The sequence below is a fragment of the Mobula hypostoma genome, chromosome 3 (assembly GCF_963921235.1).
Source record: "Mobula hypostoma chromosome 3, sMobHyp1.1, whole genome shotgun sequence".
NCBI lineage: Eukaryota > Metazoa > Chordata > Chondrichthyes > Myliobatiformes > Myliobatidae > Mobula > Mobula hypostoma.
In genome coordinates, this window is record NC_086099.1 from 155,733,609 (window position 1) to 155,748,513 (window position 14,905).

Below are 14,905 nucleotides of genomic sequence, written 5' to 3' on the forward strand. Positions count from 1 at the left end.
TTAGAAGGTTATCTTAAACATAAAAGTTGAATGTAAAAGATAATCATTAGCTATCCAGTTTGCCCACAACAATATAAATAACAATAATTTTTTAAAGATAGGTTTTTATGAAAGCAAAAATCTCATGTACCCATCATACATTACTATACTTTCATTGCAACAGAGCAACATAGTTAAGTGAGTCTTGGTGCAATTTATGCTTTTTTTTGCTCTGTTGATTTTTTTCTGGTAACTTATTTCATAATTCTATTACTTCTTCAAACATCTAGCTTACTTTCATAATCCATATTTCCCAACAATTATTTCCTGACGCTTGGCATACAATTCCTTCATCTCAGCAATTAGTTGTCATCAGTTATGCTTCATCATTCCTTTCTATCTTATTTCTTTAAAACATATATGACATTCCATTTTTAAAATTACTCGGTAATAGATCATACAACAAAAAAATTGCAATTGTTTTTTTCTGTCCTGTTGCAGTTAAAGTCTCACAATAACCTGTTCAAGAAAATGCTTTAAAAGTTAAGTTATGAATATGTGTACATTGAGATCTAATTGTATATTAGCAGTTTGGCTCTCTCCCTGTACCAGATGCTATCTATTAAAATGAAACCTGAGAACTCTCACAATCCAATCTGATGCCCCAAATCCCTTACAGTTATGTATAATATGCTGATATTTTTGGACCCAATATCACTGAAATTTTGGCTCACTCTCCATCCTTCCCATCCCTCTCCATCACAATGACCATCACCACCTGCAGGTCTTATCGTGTTAAGTGAAAATCATTGCCACACCGAGCAGGTGTCATACTGTGCTGAAAGGTCTGATCTGATAATGTTACCATATAAAATGCTACATCTGCACCAAGTAATGAATAGCTGGAAACGGCTGAGAAACATCAAAGGGTTGGACGGAAAAGCAAACTGGAGTATGGTGCTAGGCCTTACCTCTGTAGAAGGAAATGCAAGCAAATGGCGAAGACCATGAAGGTTGTTGGGGGAAGGGAATTAGGGGGTGAGCTGAGAGTTTAGACATGTTCACAGTTCAGGATAAAAGTGGAGACCCAAAAGGTTAGATCAAAACTCCTGAAGCCAACCCAACTCCAAGCATACTGGATTCTGCTTCTCTTTAGGATCAACAACTAGGCCAGGAAGGGAAATTTATAAAAGAGCATCAGGATCAGGCATTTTGGTATCAACTGACAAAGCCTTTGGAATCAATTGTAAAGGATACTCCTTTTTCACTAGAAAGAATACCATCAGTCAGTAAACTGAGCTGCAATATTGACCATCACTGGGTAAATACTAATGACAACAACAATAAGTAGTCATCTACTTCTGTAGGGCGAAGCAGGTCTCATTATTTGCTTATCACGGTGCAGAGCACCATACTCATCTTCAAAATATTGTGATGGTATTGGGTTTGTTGATCACAAAGTTCTAAACTCAAGCCCTGTCCGATATAAATAGCCATGGGGCACCTCCACTAAAGGAAGGTTATACTGTAACTACCAAGCTTTCAAAGACTAGTTCACTTCCCTGCTAATCCACCATGGTGAGTTTAGCTGCCAACACCCACTATTTGAGAGGCATATCCCCTCTTCCTGCCCAGAAAGAGGTGCTTTCAGCCATCAAAGTAGTTTAAACACAGTTCACTTATTTTCTGTGATTCATGTTTAAAACATTGTTAAAATATTTAAAACTCACAGAAGATTTCCATCTTCTAAAATACTTGCAAGTTATAAACCATTTCTAGAACACAAAGTATTTCCAAAACACAGATACATTTCCTATAAGCTAAAAAGACATAGCCATGAACCACAGATAAACCAGTCATCTGTCACAGGAATCGAAGACAGAGGAATGGATTCCAGTTCATCCCATGTTTCTATCATGCTTCTTCATGGCCATTCCTAATAAGTCTGAACTGTCGTCTGCATTTATACTATTTTTTGCTACTGAGTGATTTCACATGTGATATTTTTCCAGATACTTTTTAACAAAAACTGTTTAAAAGCTTCTGAAGGCAGAAATCCCAGGTGCTCACTATTAATGCCATGAAGCTGACTCCTGAGTACACGTACCTTCCAACTATTAACAGATCAGCTATTTGAAATGCTAAATAATAATATCCATCTGGTCTGCAAACATCTATGAATTAAACAACTTAGCTAGTGTTGTCTGTTTTGAAGCAAACCAAAATAAGCAACCCATTGTCTTACACTGAATCTCTTCAGCAGTAAGCCCAGGTGATACGAGCTAGTATCCTGTGTTCTACAGACAGTGTGTCTGTTTACAGAGCTGTCTAACTTCAAACTGAATACTGCTTGCAATTGACATTAAAACTGAAGATTGGTTCCCGTTTACAACAAAAAGCTAAACAAAAAATATTGGTTGGACATTTAAATTATCAAAAACAACATTTTGATCTTTAGAATTATTAGTTGCTGTGTTTAGAAAACTGAGCTTGACAAAAAAATTAAAACTCCTGGCCCAGGACAGTGAATATTAATCGCAGTATCATCTGTTAAAATGAATCAAATCCTGACGTTTAAAAATCCTGACAGTGTAATTCAATACAGTGAAATATGAAGGATCGCTGATTTTATAAGAAAACAAACTTTTTTTTAAAAAGTAACTGCTAGAGGAACTTAGCAGATCAAACAGCATATGTGGATGCAAAGGGATGGTGGAAGTTTTGGCTGGGCACCCTGCATCGGCACTGTTCTTCCATTTGCGAAGAGGTAAAGCCAAGAAGGGAATTTGCCGTAAAATTCGTCGCTACTAAAATTGATCTTGTGTGCTTTATGTTTTAGTTCACGAGAGTGGAGAAAAAGTGGTCACTTTGAAAAAAGGTGAAGATGTCTGAAGTAATTCGAAGCTGAATGCACAACCATAAGGTGACATGGCTGACAGTTCAATCTTCGACTTCTTCGGTGTTCCTCATTCTTGGAATAACAACCGGGCGTGTGTGGTCCACACTTCCCCATTGCCCCTTACAACATGTAACAAACCCGCCGTGCTGACACCGCTGCTGCTCCGAAGCTGTCTGTATACACATACCGCGATGTAAGGAGGAGCGCCTGATGCCTTCTCCCGGCACTTGACAAAAAGGGCATCTGCCGCCAGCGAGCCCTGGGCTCTTCCACCAATCCCAGCACGAGGGTGTGTGCGCGTGGCCGGCGCATTGGAAGGAGGAAGTCGAGCGGGGAGCGATGTACAGCTGCGGGGACTCCAAGTGCAGCCTGCACATGGAGCAGGAACTGCCGGGCTGTGTCTGCCGCCAGCGACCAGGGATCCAGGTAGGAAAGAACAGCCGTACAACTCGCCTAACTTTACCCGAAACTTCACACGGCATAAAAATGGCACATACATACACGAGACTACAATGTTCTGGGATTGCCATTTGCCAAAAAAATGCGGAAAGTCTAATATTATTTTGTCATAGTTTGTTGGAGACACCTGTTAGCTTGGTTGCAATGCCTTTCTGTCATTGTTGTCTCGAGTAGTATATGGCCGAAACGATTTCGGGAGCTCATCATCAAAAATTTGAATATGGATCTTTAACGGCCTATCAATCTGTCTATCTATCTATTTATCTACCTACCTATTTATTTGTTTGTCTATGTATCTAGAAGTTTTTTTTTGGTGGGGTGTTATTCATATAACTTTGTAGCGTTGCAGAATCCCTGAGCACGTTACAGCCAATATTAAAAACTGTTTCGAAAGAATAGTTTCCATTATAGCGTATTGTCGGAATTTGAATATGAAACTATATGTCTCGGTAATCTATTGAAGTAATTTTGCAGTGAGAAACGATTATGCGACGTTGTCGTTTATTAATTCTGTTCAAGAGCTGACACACAGGCCACTTCATTTTCCAGCGCTGCTTGAGGAATTTGTAAACTACAGTGGTGCACTTCTCTCTTCCCAGGATATTACACTACTGAAAGTTTCGAATAAACGTAATTCTGGAGATTAATTGAAGACTTTTTCCCCCCATTAGAATCGCTAACATGCACGGTCTAGAGAATGAGGAAGGTTAGTTGAACTATCTTGAGGAAGTTGTTTAAAACAACTTCTGTTTTTCAGATGCGGTATAGAGAACTTTAATCGATCGTTAATTTCAATAAATTCCGACTTATAGCTATTTGCGGCCACCTGTAATTTATCCAGATTTTCAGATAATTTGGGCAAACGTTTCTGTGTGCAAGAAGGATGCTCACCTAGATTCATTTCCACCTAGAATTTGAAAATTAATATTATTCTGTAAAGTTGTCAATTCATAATTAGAGTTGGGATGTGTAGTAGGAGGAACTCGTTTATTTTGAATGCTTGCTATATGCCAAATTAGTATTCAGATATTTGCATAAATCTTTATTTGTATGGGCGGGGTGGAGGACACTAAAATGAACATTGGACATTTTAGAATTTGGTCATGTCTGACAAGTTTGTAGATGATGGCTTTAAAATTGTTATTTGATAATCTTGATAATATATTGCAATACTGGTTTTGCAAGGTTTAGTTTTGTAATTGCTGAGTATGAAGGCTGACCACATTTCCAACTAACATGTCTGGATATCAATCAAGAGAAATTGCAAACCTACAAAAATCTGTAAATTATTTCTACCCGACTGAACCTCAAGCACCTATTCTCTGGTGCTTGCAGTTGCTTCGAACCAGTGTTTAGAACATAAAGTGCTATTGCAGAAGGGTTACAGCTTCCCACCATTTGTTCCAAATCTGTGGAGCCATCTGTCAGTAAAACAGGAAGGCATGGGTCCCCTTTCTCTCCTAGGCTTGTTTCGCTATTTTAGGGAGATTCACTTCTCCCTGTGTAGGAGCAAACTAACAAAATTGGTCACTGAGACTTCCCGAAGAAAGGACAGCGTCTAAAGCTGCTTTTCCGCCCATCTGCTGCTGTATGAGGTGTATTCATTATTAATCAAGGCATAGCTGGTGCTGCTCAAATATGCAGTCCTGCTTGGGTAAATGAGACATTCTTCTGTAAATTGCTTCATTTTTGATTGCTGATTGTATAAGTGTCACAAAGCTGACTCAAGGTTCATCGATGCATGCTCAGTAAATTAGAGAGAACATAACTATAGATCAACCAGAGAATGAATTCTGTGCTTCTCTTCACATACAATGACCTAGGGCCATTTAATTTTCTGCTTAATTTTGTTGCAGTCAGTTTGCATTTTTGGGTTATTATGGAGTGGGAAATTAACAATAAATAACAAATTTTGTCAACCTCTGCCTGTAATGAAATTTCTATAAATCTTTGTAATCTGTGAAAGATCAGGATCTCCTTGTCAGAAAGTAATGTGCAGGGTTTTTTTTTAAGAGTATTTGGAACTGTAGAAAGAAGGGCATATTTTTTCCATATTACTTAGCGAGTTTGAATAGTAAAAAGTTTCATTATCATCTATCTAGTAACACGCCACATCATTCCTTTCCTCACAACAGAGTGCCAGCAAAATATGGAAACTGAAGAGGCACAGGACGTTTCCCAACTGTCTGGTGAGACAGGTAAATGGCACTTACGTATTTGCTCCAAACTCAAAGAGTTTATTTCATTGATTAAGACATATTTGCTCCTGAATTTTTTTCATTTTTAATATTTTGTGTGATATTATATGAAGTTAATTTCTCAAGTTTTGCATTATTGCACATATGACAGTTGAACTCTCATGAACTGCTGCAGAAAGGGCGGAGAGTACACACCCGCAGGCAGTGTTTTAGATAACACTTTTTTAGGCTGATGGTTGGCTTGCAAAACATGAGCAAATCCCTATTAACAATATTTTTCCATGAATAAGGTCAACTGTTAACAAAAAGATTTGTATCAGTAATGGAGAAGTATTCACAATGGATTGAGGAACAACTCATAGGATCGATTGCACAATGTGAAAGAAAACAAAATTTCTACTTTGTATGAACATGTTATTTTAATATTGTAATCAAGATTTAGTGTTTATTTCTTTATAATACAAAAACACATTTTGAACAATTTTTATGCTTAGAGTTTGAATTTCCTTTAATTTTAATATTTCATTTGATTATTATGTTGTTTAAAACATATTTTCTTCCTTGACTTTAAATATATTGAATTAATAAATTTTATTCAGTCATTTATTTTGAAATATTACCTGTTTAATTCCTTCAGATTAAGACTTGTTTCTCTGCACCCTTGGCATAATTTTCCCACACATGTGGTACACATATAAAACATTAAATACAATGATTAGCGTCACACATCCACCCCCACAAGCACACCACACTATCTTCAATATTGTTCCACGTTAGCCACTGAGTTTTTGAGTACCAAATTCTCATATTCACAATGATAAGACAGTGTTTCTCCAGCACAGTTCTCTACTCTCTATTTCCTGAGCTGTTAATATTTAATTTGTTGTGTGAAGATAAACTGTTAGAAATTAAATAAAATTGCAAAATACCTAGTTTTTTAAGAGTTACTTGGTTATCTTTGGAGAAAAACCGTGTTACTTGATAGAAATATATAATGTGCGTATTAATTCTAATTGTAATTCTGGATTTATTTCACGTGTGGCAGTTATTCCCCCAAGTCCAGGTTCCTCCCAACAGCTGCTTATCTCCTTGTCCCATTCTTAATATCAACTGGTCAGCTTTCTCTCCAAGTCCTTTGAAACAGCCACTCGTTCCCTGGTTAAGGTCTTTTCCAGGACTTGTATTTGCTCAAAGCACTTTAGCTTGCCGATGAATTCTTAAATATGCTTCCAATGTTACAATCTTTTCATTGGAGTGAACTGTGATGCTTTTCTGATTTGTTTACATCCTGATGTCAAAGTCAGCAAGGAATGGCAAAATAAAAATCAAATGACAAACTTTGCATTTACAGTCAAATATTTTAACAAACAGAACATTTTCACCAAAATATTAAATATAACAGGAAAGATAGGAAGGAAGGCAGCACTTGTGGAGAAGCATCACCACTTGACCTGTTGAGTATATCAGGATTTTCTGTTTTATGTCTGACTTCTAGGACCTGCAGTATTCCAGTTTTAAACCAATCTATTAAATTTGGGCCGTTGACTTTGTATATAGAAAACACTAATAACTTGAGTATCTTTCAAAAATAGTTAGCATATATTTTTTCAGTGTAAATACTTTCTTGCTTTCTACCTCGAACTCCTTTATTCTCTAGTGGCCTAAAAAATTGCAGTAAAGAAAAGAAAGGATTTCACTTAAATAGTATTTTTCAAGACCTCAGGATGTGCAAAGACAACTTATTTGTTAATAGTTATTTTTATATAATGTTTTGTGCTGCAACACAATAGTCAGAATCAGAATCAGCTTTATTATCACCGGCATGTGACATGAAATTAGTTAACTTAGCAGCAGCAGTTCAATGCAATAAGCAGCAGTTCAAACAGCTACCAGAAAAGATACTGGTCTAGGTTTCATCTTGAGCGCCAAATAAATATCATGGTATTTTGTTAGGTTTGTATTCATCTGTAGAAGATGGTTTTCTTTGAATTTTGCATTTTGTAAAAGACGTGTACCACCTATAACCAACCAAACTGATGGAAAATAAGCAAAGGCAGGTTCTGAACTAGGAAGTGTTAATTAGAATAATAAATTCAGTGTCAAATTAGTACAGGAAGTAAAATAAAGAAAAGAAAGAATAAATTGAGAAGGAGGAGGAAAGAAAAGCAAGAGCACTATCTTAATTAAACAAAACCAAACTTGGAAGCTGAACAAAATTGAGTTCATATTTGTAACGGTTACATTTTAATTCCTGAGACACAATTAGAACATAACACCCTTAAAAGAGTACCCTTACAGAAATGAACAAGCCACAATTTGGTGCTAAACTTAGTATGAGAACTTAATGCAGCTTAACACATTTGGAATTAGATTGCAGGTCGCTACTTCTTCAGTTATCAATGAAATAAAATGTCTGCAATTGCTTTTGCCAATGATACCATCTTCAAACTTTGGACCTAGTGCTAGAAGATGAGATGATTCTTATTTGGCTCAGACATGCTCAATTAATCAAATAGTCTTATTCTTTATCTTTTTTTTTATTAATGCAATGATTGCAGTCAGTCTGAAAATCTGCTTCAAAGGGCATTCTATTTTTCCATGTAACGAGTTTTAGGTAAGACGAGCAACATTTCTAATGCAGTGCAGCTAAAGTAAATGTACTAACTAGGCATCTATACTAGACAAAACTTGCTGACTGAATTGCATGTAAATAAGAATGAGTGCTGATCAACTCATCAGTATTTTCACAGCAAAATCTGAAACACGCACACTGAATCATTTATTTTAGCTGCATTGCCTTGAAGGTGCTGCTGTCTTACTGAAACACCGTTGTAAGGAAAGTTAGAGTGTCTTCCAATACAGATTTTCAAGGTGATTACAAACATAGAAATAAGTTAAAAAGTGCAAAACTTATGGCATAGAGTGGCACTATTAGATTCACTGAACTTAATCCCATCTTCTAACAGTATATCTATAATTCAATAATATTACCATTGGCAAATTGCCTGTATTAGCAAATTGGGAATCACTATTAAGCAAGTAATTAATTGCATCAGCTAATTGAACACTGTGACTAAGCAAGGTGTATACTCTGCAGTAAGTGTTGCAACTTCAGGTTTTCCAAAGCCTTTCACTATCTATAATATTGTATAGTGGAATATTCTTGACAAGTCTGCTTGAATGTTGTTCCATCAACACTCAGTGCAGTAAAACAGCATATTTAAAAATAGCCTAACATCCGTGTTAGCCATTCACTCATTTCAGCACCAGCAGACAATAATGGATTGTGCCCTCTCTATAAGGTCCAATTTAGGCATCTGCCAAAGCATCCTTGACAAAGCCTTTGAAGCATGTAACCTCGGCCATTGAGAATAAAGCAACACACACACAACCACAACTCCACTTCAAAGTAATGTGCTATTCTGTATTTATAATATTCTTCTATTCTTCATTGACTTGGGTCATAATCATGGGGCTGTTTACCTTCTTACACCATGGTGTACCTTCACTACAAAGACTGCAGGATTTATGAATTCAAAGCATCACTAGTTTCTCATAGGTAATTAAGGAGGCAGCACACAGCTGTCTCTCTTCTTAAGCAATGTCTATATTTCATGAATAAATCAAATTTCAGATATATTGTTGAAAAAAGTTATAAATGCAACCAATACAACCAAGCATAATTTGTCACTAATATCACTCTGGATACAACAGCAGCCAATTTGATGTTTCTCTAAAGGCTATTTTTTCACAAGTTTCAAGAAAAGTATAATATATGGAACAAGCATCAAAATTTGGGATTTTTGTCAAGATATTCAATTACTTTTCTCTTTCCAGTGTGTTTTCCTGTGATGTAGTGTGAAATAATGTACATATTATATACCCTCAGTGACTACTTAACTAGGAATCTCCTGTACCTAATGAAGGAACAGTGAGTGCATGTTTCTGGTCTTCTGCTGTTGTAGCCCAACAACTTCAACGTTCGGCATGTTATGTGTTCAGAGATGCTGTTCTGCATGTCATGGCTGTAATGCGTGGTTATTCGAGTTACTGTCACCTTCCTGTCAGCTTGACCCAGTATGGCCATTCTCCTCTGACCTCTCTCATTAGCAAGATGACCTCAGGGCATGGATCAACACATTGAATTATGATATTGTAGCTATTAGTGAGACTTGGTTGCAGGGGGAGCAGGACTGGCAGCTGAATATACCAGAGTTCCATTGTTTTAGACACGACAGAGTGGGAGGAATTAAAGGAGGAGGACTGGCATTACTAGTCGGGGAAAATGTCACAGCAGTGCTCAATCAGGACAAACTGGAGAACTCATTTAGTGAGGTGTTATGGGTGGAAATGAGGAATGACCACATTAATATGGCCATTAATATGACCATCCAACAATCCGCAGGATTTAGAAGACTTGTGGAGGGGTTGCAGGCTTTTGCTATAGAAGGTGATTTTAACTTTCCATGTGTTGACTAGGTCTCCCATACTATAAAAGGAGTAGATGGGATACAGTTCGTCAAATGTGTTCGGGAAAGTTTCCGTAGTCAGTATGTAGATGTCCCAATGAGAGGGTATATGATACTGGATCTGCTGTTAGGGAATGAGACAGTGCAGGTGACAGAAGTTTGTGTAGAGGAATGCTTTACACAGTGATCATAGTGCCATTAGTTTCAAAGTAAATATGGAAAAAGACATGTCTGGTCTGTGGGTTGAGATTCTAGATTAGAGAAAGCTCAATTTTGATGGTAACAGAAGTGATCTGGCAAGTGTGGATTGGGACAGGCTGCTTTCTGGCAATGGTGTACTTCAATGCACTTGGTAAGTGGAAGGCCTACAAAAGTGAAATTTTGAGAGACAAAGCTTGTATGTCCTTGTCAAAATAAAAGATAAAGATAACTGGTTTCAGGAACCTTGGTTTTCAAGAGATATTGAGGCCCTAGTTAAGAAAGATGAAAGGAGGTGCCTAACAGGTATAGGCAGGTAAGAACAAATGAGGTGCTTATGCAGGTTAAGAAATGCAAGGGACACTAAAGAAAGATATCAAGAGGGCTAAAAGAACGCATGAGATTGCCCTAGCAGACAAGGTGAAGAAGGATCCTAAAGGATTCTACAGATATATTCAGAGCAAAAGGATTGCAAGGGACAAAACTGGTCCCCTGGAAGACCGGAATGGTAATCTGTGCATGGAGCCAAAAGAGGTGGGGGAGATTTTAAGTTAATTTTTTGCATCTGTATTTACTCAGGTGACAGATTTATAGAAGTGAGGCAAAGCTGCAACGACTTCATAGACCCTATACAGATTACAGCGGGTTTGCTCTCTTGAAGCAAGTTATGGTTGATAAATCCCCAGGGCCTGACAAGCTGTTCCCTTGGACCCTGTGGGAGACAAGTGCAGAAAATGTCAGGGACCTAGCAAAGATAACTAGATCATCGTTCGCGACAGGTGAGGTACCAGAGGATTGGAGGATAGCTAATGTTGTTCCGCTGTTTAAGAAAAGCTCTAAAAATAAGCCAGGAAATCATAGGCTATTAAGCGTGATTTCAGCAATGGAAAAGTTATTGGAAGGCATTCCAAGGGACCAGATATATGAGTATTTAGATAGATGTGGACTGATTAGGGATAGTCAACATGGCTTTGTGCCTGGTAGGTCTTGTCTAACCAATTTTTAGAGTGTTTCAAGGAAGTCACCAGGAATATTAATGGAGACAAGAGAGTGGATGTTGTCTACACGCCCTTTTGAAAGGTATTTGACAAGGTTCCTTAAGGGAAGATGGTCAAGAATGTTCATTCACTCAGTGTTCAAAATGAAGTAGTAAATTGGATTAGACATTGGCCTTATGGGAGAAACCAGAGCGTCGTTATAGATGGTTGCCTCTCTGACTGGAGGCCTGTGGCGAGTGGAGTGCCGCAGGGATCGGTTGTCATTTACCGTGTATGTCAATGATCTGTTAACTGGATAAGCAAATTTGAAGATGACACCAAAATTGGGGGTGTTGTGGACAATGAGGAAAGCTATCAGAGCTTGCAGTAGGTTCTGGACCAGCTGGAAAAATGGGCTGAAATATGTCAGATGGAAGTTAATGCGGACAAGTGTGAGGTGTTGCACTTTGGGAGGACCAACCAGGGTAGGTCTTACACAGTGAATGGGGGAGCACTGAGGAGTGCTGTAGAACATCGTGATCTGGGAATCCAGGTCCATAATTTATTGAAAGTGGAATCGCAGATAGAGATAGGGTTGGAAAGAAAGCTTTTGGCGCATTGACCTTTATAAATCAAAGTATTGAATATAGGAGATGGGAAAGTTATGTGAAGTTGTATTAAATGTTGATGATGCATAATTTGGAGTATTGTGTGCAGTTTTGGTCACCTACCTATAGGAAAGATGTATATAAGAGTACAGAGAAAATTTGTAAGGACATTACCAGCTCTGGAGAAACTGAGTCATAAGGAAAGATTGAATAGGTTAGGACTTTATTCCTTGGAATGAAGAAAGTTGAGGGGAGATTTGAAGGAGATATACAAAATTATGAGGGATATAGATAGGGTAAATGCAGGCAGGCTTTTTCCACTGAGGTTGGGTGGGACTACAACTAGATATCATGGATTAAGCGTGAAAGCTGAAAAGTTTAAGGAGAGGGGAACATGAGGGGAAACTTTTTCACTTAGGGGGTTGTGAGAGTGTGATTCGAGCTGCCATCACAAGTGGTGCATGTGTGCTTGGTTTCAAAGTTTAAGGTTTAAGAGAAATGTGGATAGATACATGGATTGGGGGTATGGAGCGTATGGATATAGGTCGATGGGAGTAAGCTGATTAAATAGTTCAGCACAGACTAGATGGACTGAATGGCTTGTTACTGTGACTCTATGACTCTATAACAAGTTGTGTTTGTCCACAGAACTGCCACCACTGGTTGTTTTATTTGTTTCGTGCTCCATTGTCTGTAAACTCTAGAGATTGTTTTGCGTGAAAATCCTAGGAGATACTCAAGTTACCCCATCTGACACCAATAATCTTTCCACAGTCAAAGTCACTTCGATCACATTTCTTCCCCATTCTGATGTTTGGCCAGAACAACAACTGAACCTCTTGACTATGTCTGCATGCTTATACATTGAGTTGCTGCCACATGATTGTCTGATTAGATACTTGCATTTGCGAGCAGCTGTGTTTGTGTACCCAATAAAGTGGCCACTAATTATTCGTGATTTCTTTGAAGTAGTTAAAAAGGTGGAACTTCATCTGAAATATATCCATTTTTTAGTTATATATAAATTTCGATGAGATCAATATATTGAGATCTTTAGACACATGTTTGGCTGGAGCAACAATAACAAAGTTAGGAAATTTTAAGTCCATAATGCTGAAGTACAGAGATATATAAACAAGCAAGCCCAAGTTTGTAGACAGATTTGAGATGAGTAATGTCAAACAGCTTGGATGTACAGTAGCACTGTCCAAGATGGGTACACAGTTTTAATTGAAATAAGAGATTAATACAGGATGAGAACATGACTATGCCCAATTAACACTGGTCCTGGAACTGGAACTGCAGGTTAATAAGGTTAATCTCAATCTATTCTGCTCAATGCATGAACATTTTCATTCCGGATATCATTTCAACCAATGGAGCACTTCTTTCCATCATGTAGTTATCAGTGCTCCTTGTTACCACCTCAAACATTCAACCACATTGGTAACATATGACTTTCTCTTAATGAAGACATGCTGGTTGTACTTGATCAACCTGTGGCTGCCTATCTCCCAGTTTTTGTTTTTAATAATTTTCCCACCACTGCCATCAGACTAAGTAACTGCAGTTACTTAGTCTATCCCTTTTTACCCTTTCAAACAGTGATTCCACATTAGCAGTCTTCATTTCCTCTGCACCATGGCTGTAGTCAGCAAGAGTTGGAGAATGATCACAAGGGCATGTGTTACTCCTACTGTGAACTTATTTTAGAACCTGATACATATTTTATATTGGGCTGGAAATTTATCAACATTTCTAAGCTCCAGAACCCCTTAAAATATCCTCTGTGGTTATCATTCAACAGACACTAAATTGGTCAGGTGGCATCTAAGGAGAGGAATAAACAGTTGATGTTTTGGGATGAAACCCTTCATCAGGACCTTTATATGTGTTTATAATTGTCATTTCTATTATTTATACTCCTCTATTAACTTCAATGCCCTTCTCATCCCTACTAACCTTAAAGCCAGGGGCAATGTTTTCAATTAGAAGCATTTATTATCTTCCTCCTCCCACACACACTGCTTTGGTCTCTAAAAAGACCTAATCTTTATTTTACTCTTTTCCTTGGCATTTTTTTGGAACTTACCTGCTTATGACTTGTTGTGCTGTCTTTGTATTCCAGACGCTTCTTCTGTTTGATCCCTCTGCCCTCTAGTTATTCTGTAGTGTCAATCTGTCAGTGTTGTGATAACCTCTATTTTATTTACCTTATACTGTACATTCTGTAACATCCACTGAGATCTTAATTTCTGAGTTTCCCTTATTCTTTAACTGTGAACATATTTGGTCTGGACTCTTATATCTCCCACTTAACTTTCTCCCTGAAACATCTACAATTCTGGTGGGTCCTGAGTTGTTTTGATCTGGAGAGGATGTTTCCTCTTATGAGAAGTTGCATGAGGTACCTAATAAAATGGTCACAGACTGTATTTAACATTAATTTTAAGTAAAGTGGAAGAGAAGGCATATGGGATGCTTTTGGAAGTCAAGAATTTATATTCATGCTATAAGTTCAAATCTGCTTCATGCAGAATGGTTTTGACTTTTTTATAATCAGCTGCCGCAAATAACTTCATGGGCCAGATTTTACCATCCACCATTGGTCAGTGTGTCCTTGTCTTCCTCGTCTGCCCACTGCAATGCGGACGAATGGAACATGCCAAAAATGAGATCGTAAGCTTATCCATCTGACCTCCCTCTCTGAGGCCAGGAGTGGAGTTAAGTCACATTAAGCTGAGGACAATTTTTATCTGGCTCCTGACCATCATGGTGGTTGGCAACCTGACATGACCCTACTCTTTTAAGAGGGGTTACCAACCTGGAAAGGTAAGTGACTTATTTCTTCCTTTATTTTAATTAATATTAATGTTTTAGTTCATTAAGTCAAATGTGTTTTAATATATATTTATTATTATTGCTACCTTCAATAAAATTATAATTTTTAAAATTAGTTTAATCTATCCCCACTGTTTTGTATATCCTGATTAACAGAGACAAGCAACAACAACTGAAAGGACGTTTGACACATGAGCTATCAATGTAGTAAGAGTGGGGGTCTCAGGTACCACCACCTGGGATCAGCTTGCTGCTCTCGGCAAGTTCTATTTCATGG

The 14,905-nt window shown here is 37.8% G+C and overlaps 1 protein-coding gene across 7 annotated transcripts in view; it reads left to right on the top strand.

Moving 5' to 3' along the window:
• Nucleotides 1-2,276: 2,276 nt before the first annotated feature.
• ikzf1 (IKAROS family zinc finger 1 (Ikaros)) overlaps nt 2,277-14,905 on the top strand; it is an 83,889-nt gene continuing 71,260 nt past the window's right edge. Inside the window, exons 1-4 of one of the 7 annotated variants that reach the window (XM_063043943.1) lie at nt 2,378-2,395; nt 2,819-3,304; nt 4,009-4,043; nt 5,473-5,535. In XM_063043943.1, the coding sequence (XP_062900013.1) occupies nt 4,019-4,043; nt 5,473-5,535 (88 nt within the window). In that variant the 5' untranslated portion in view covers nt 2,378-2,395; nt 2,819-3,304; nt 4,009-4,018. Of the gene's footprint in view, nt 3,305-3,936; nt 4,044-5,472; nt 5,536-14,905 lie in introns of all 7 variants that reach the window. The other 6 variants (XM_063043948.1, XM_063043942.1, XM_063043949.1 and 3 more) reach the window with 6 other exon arrangements.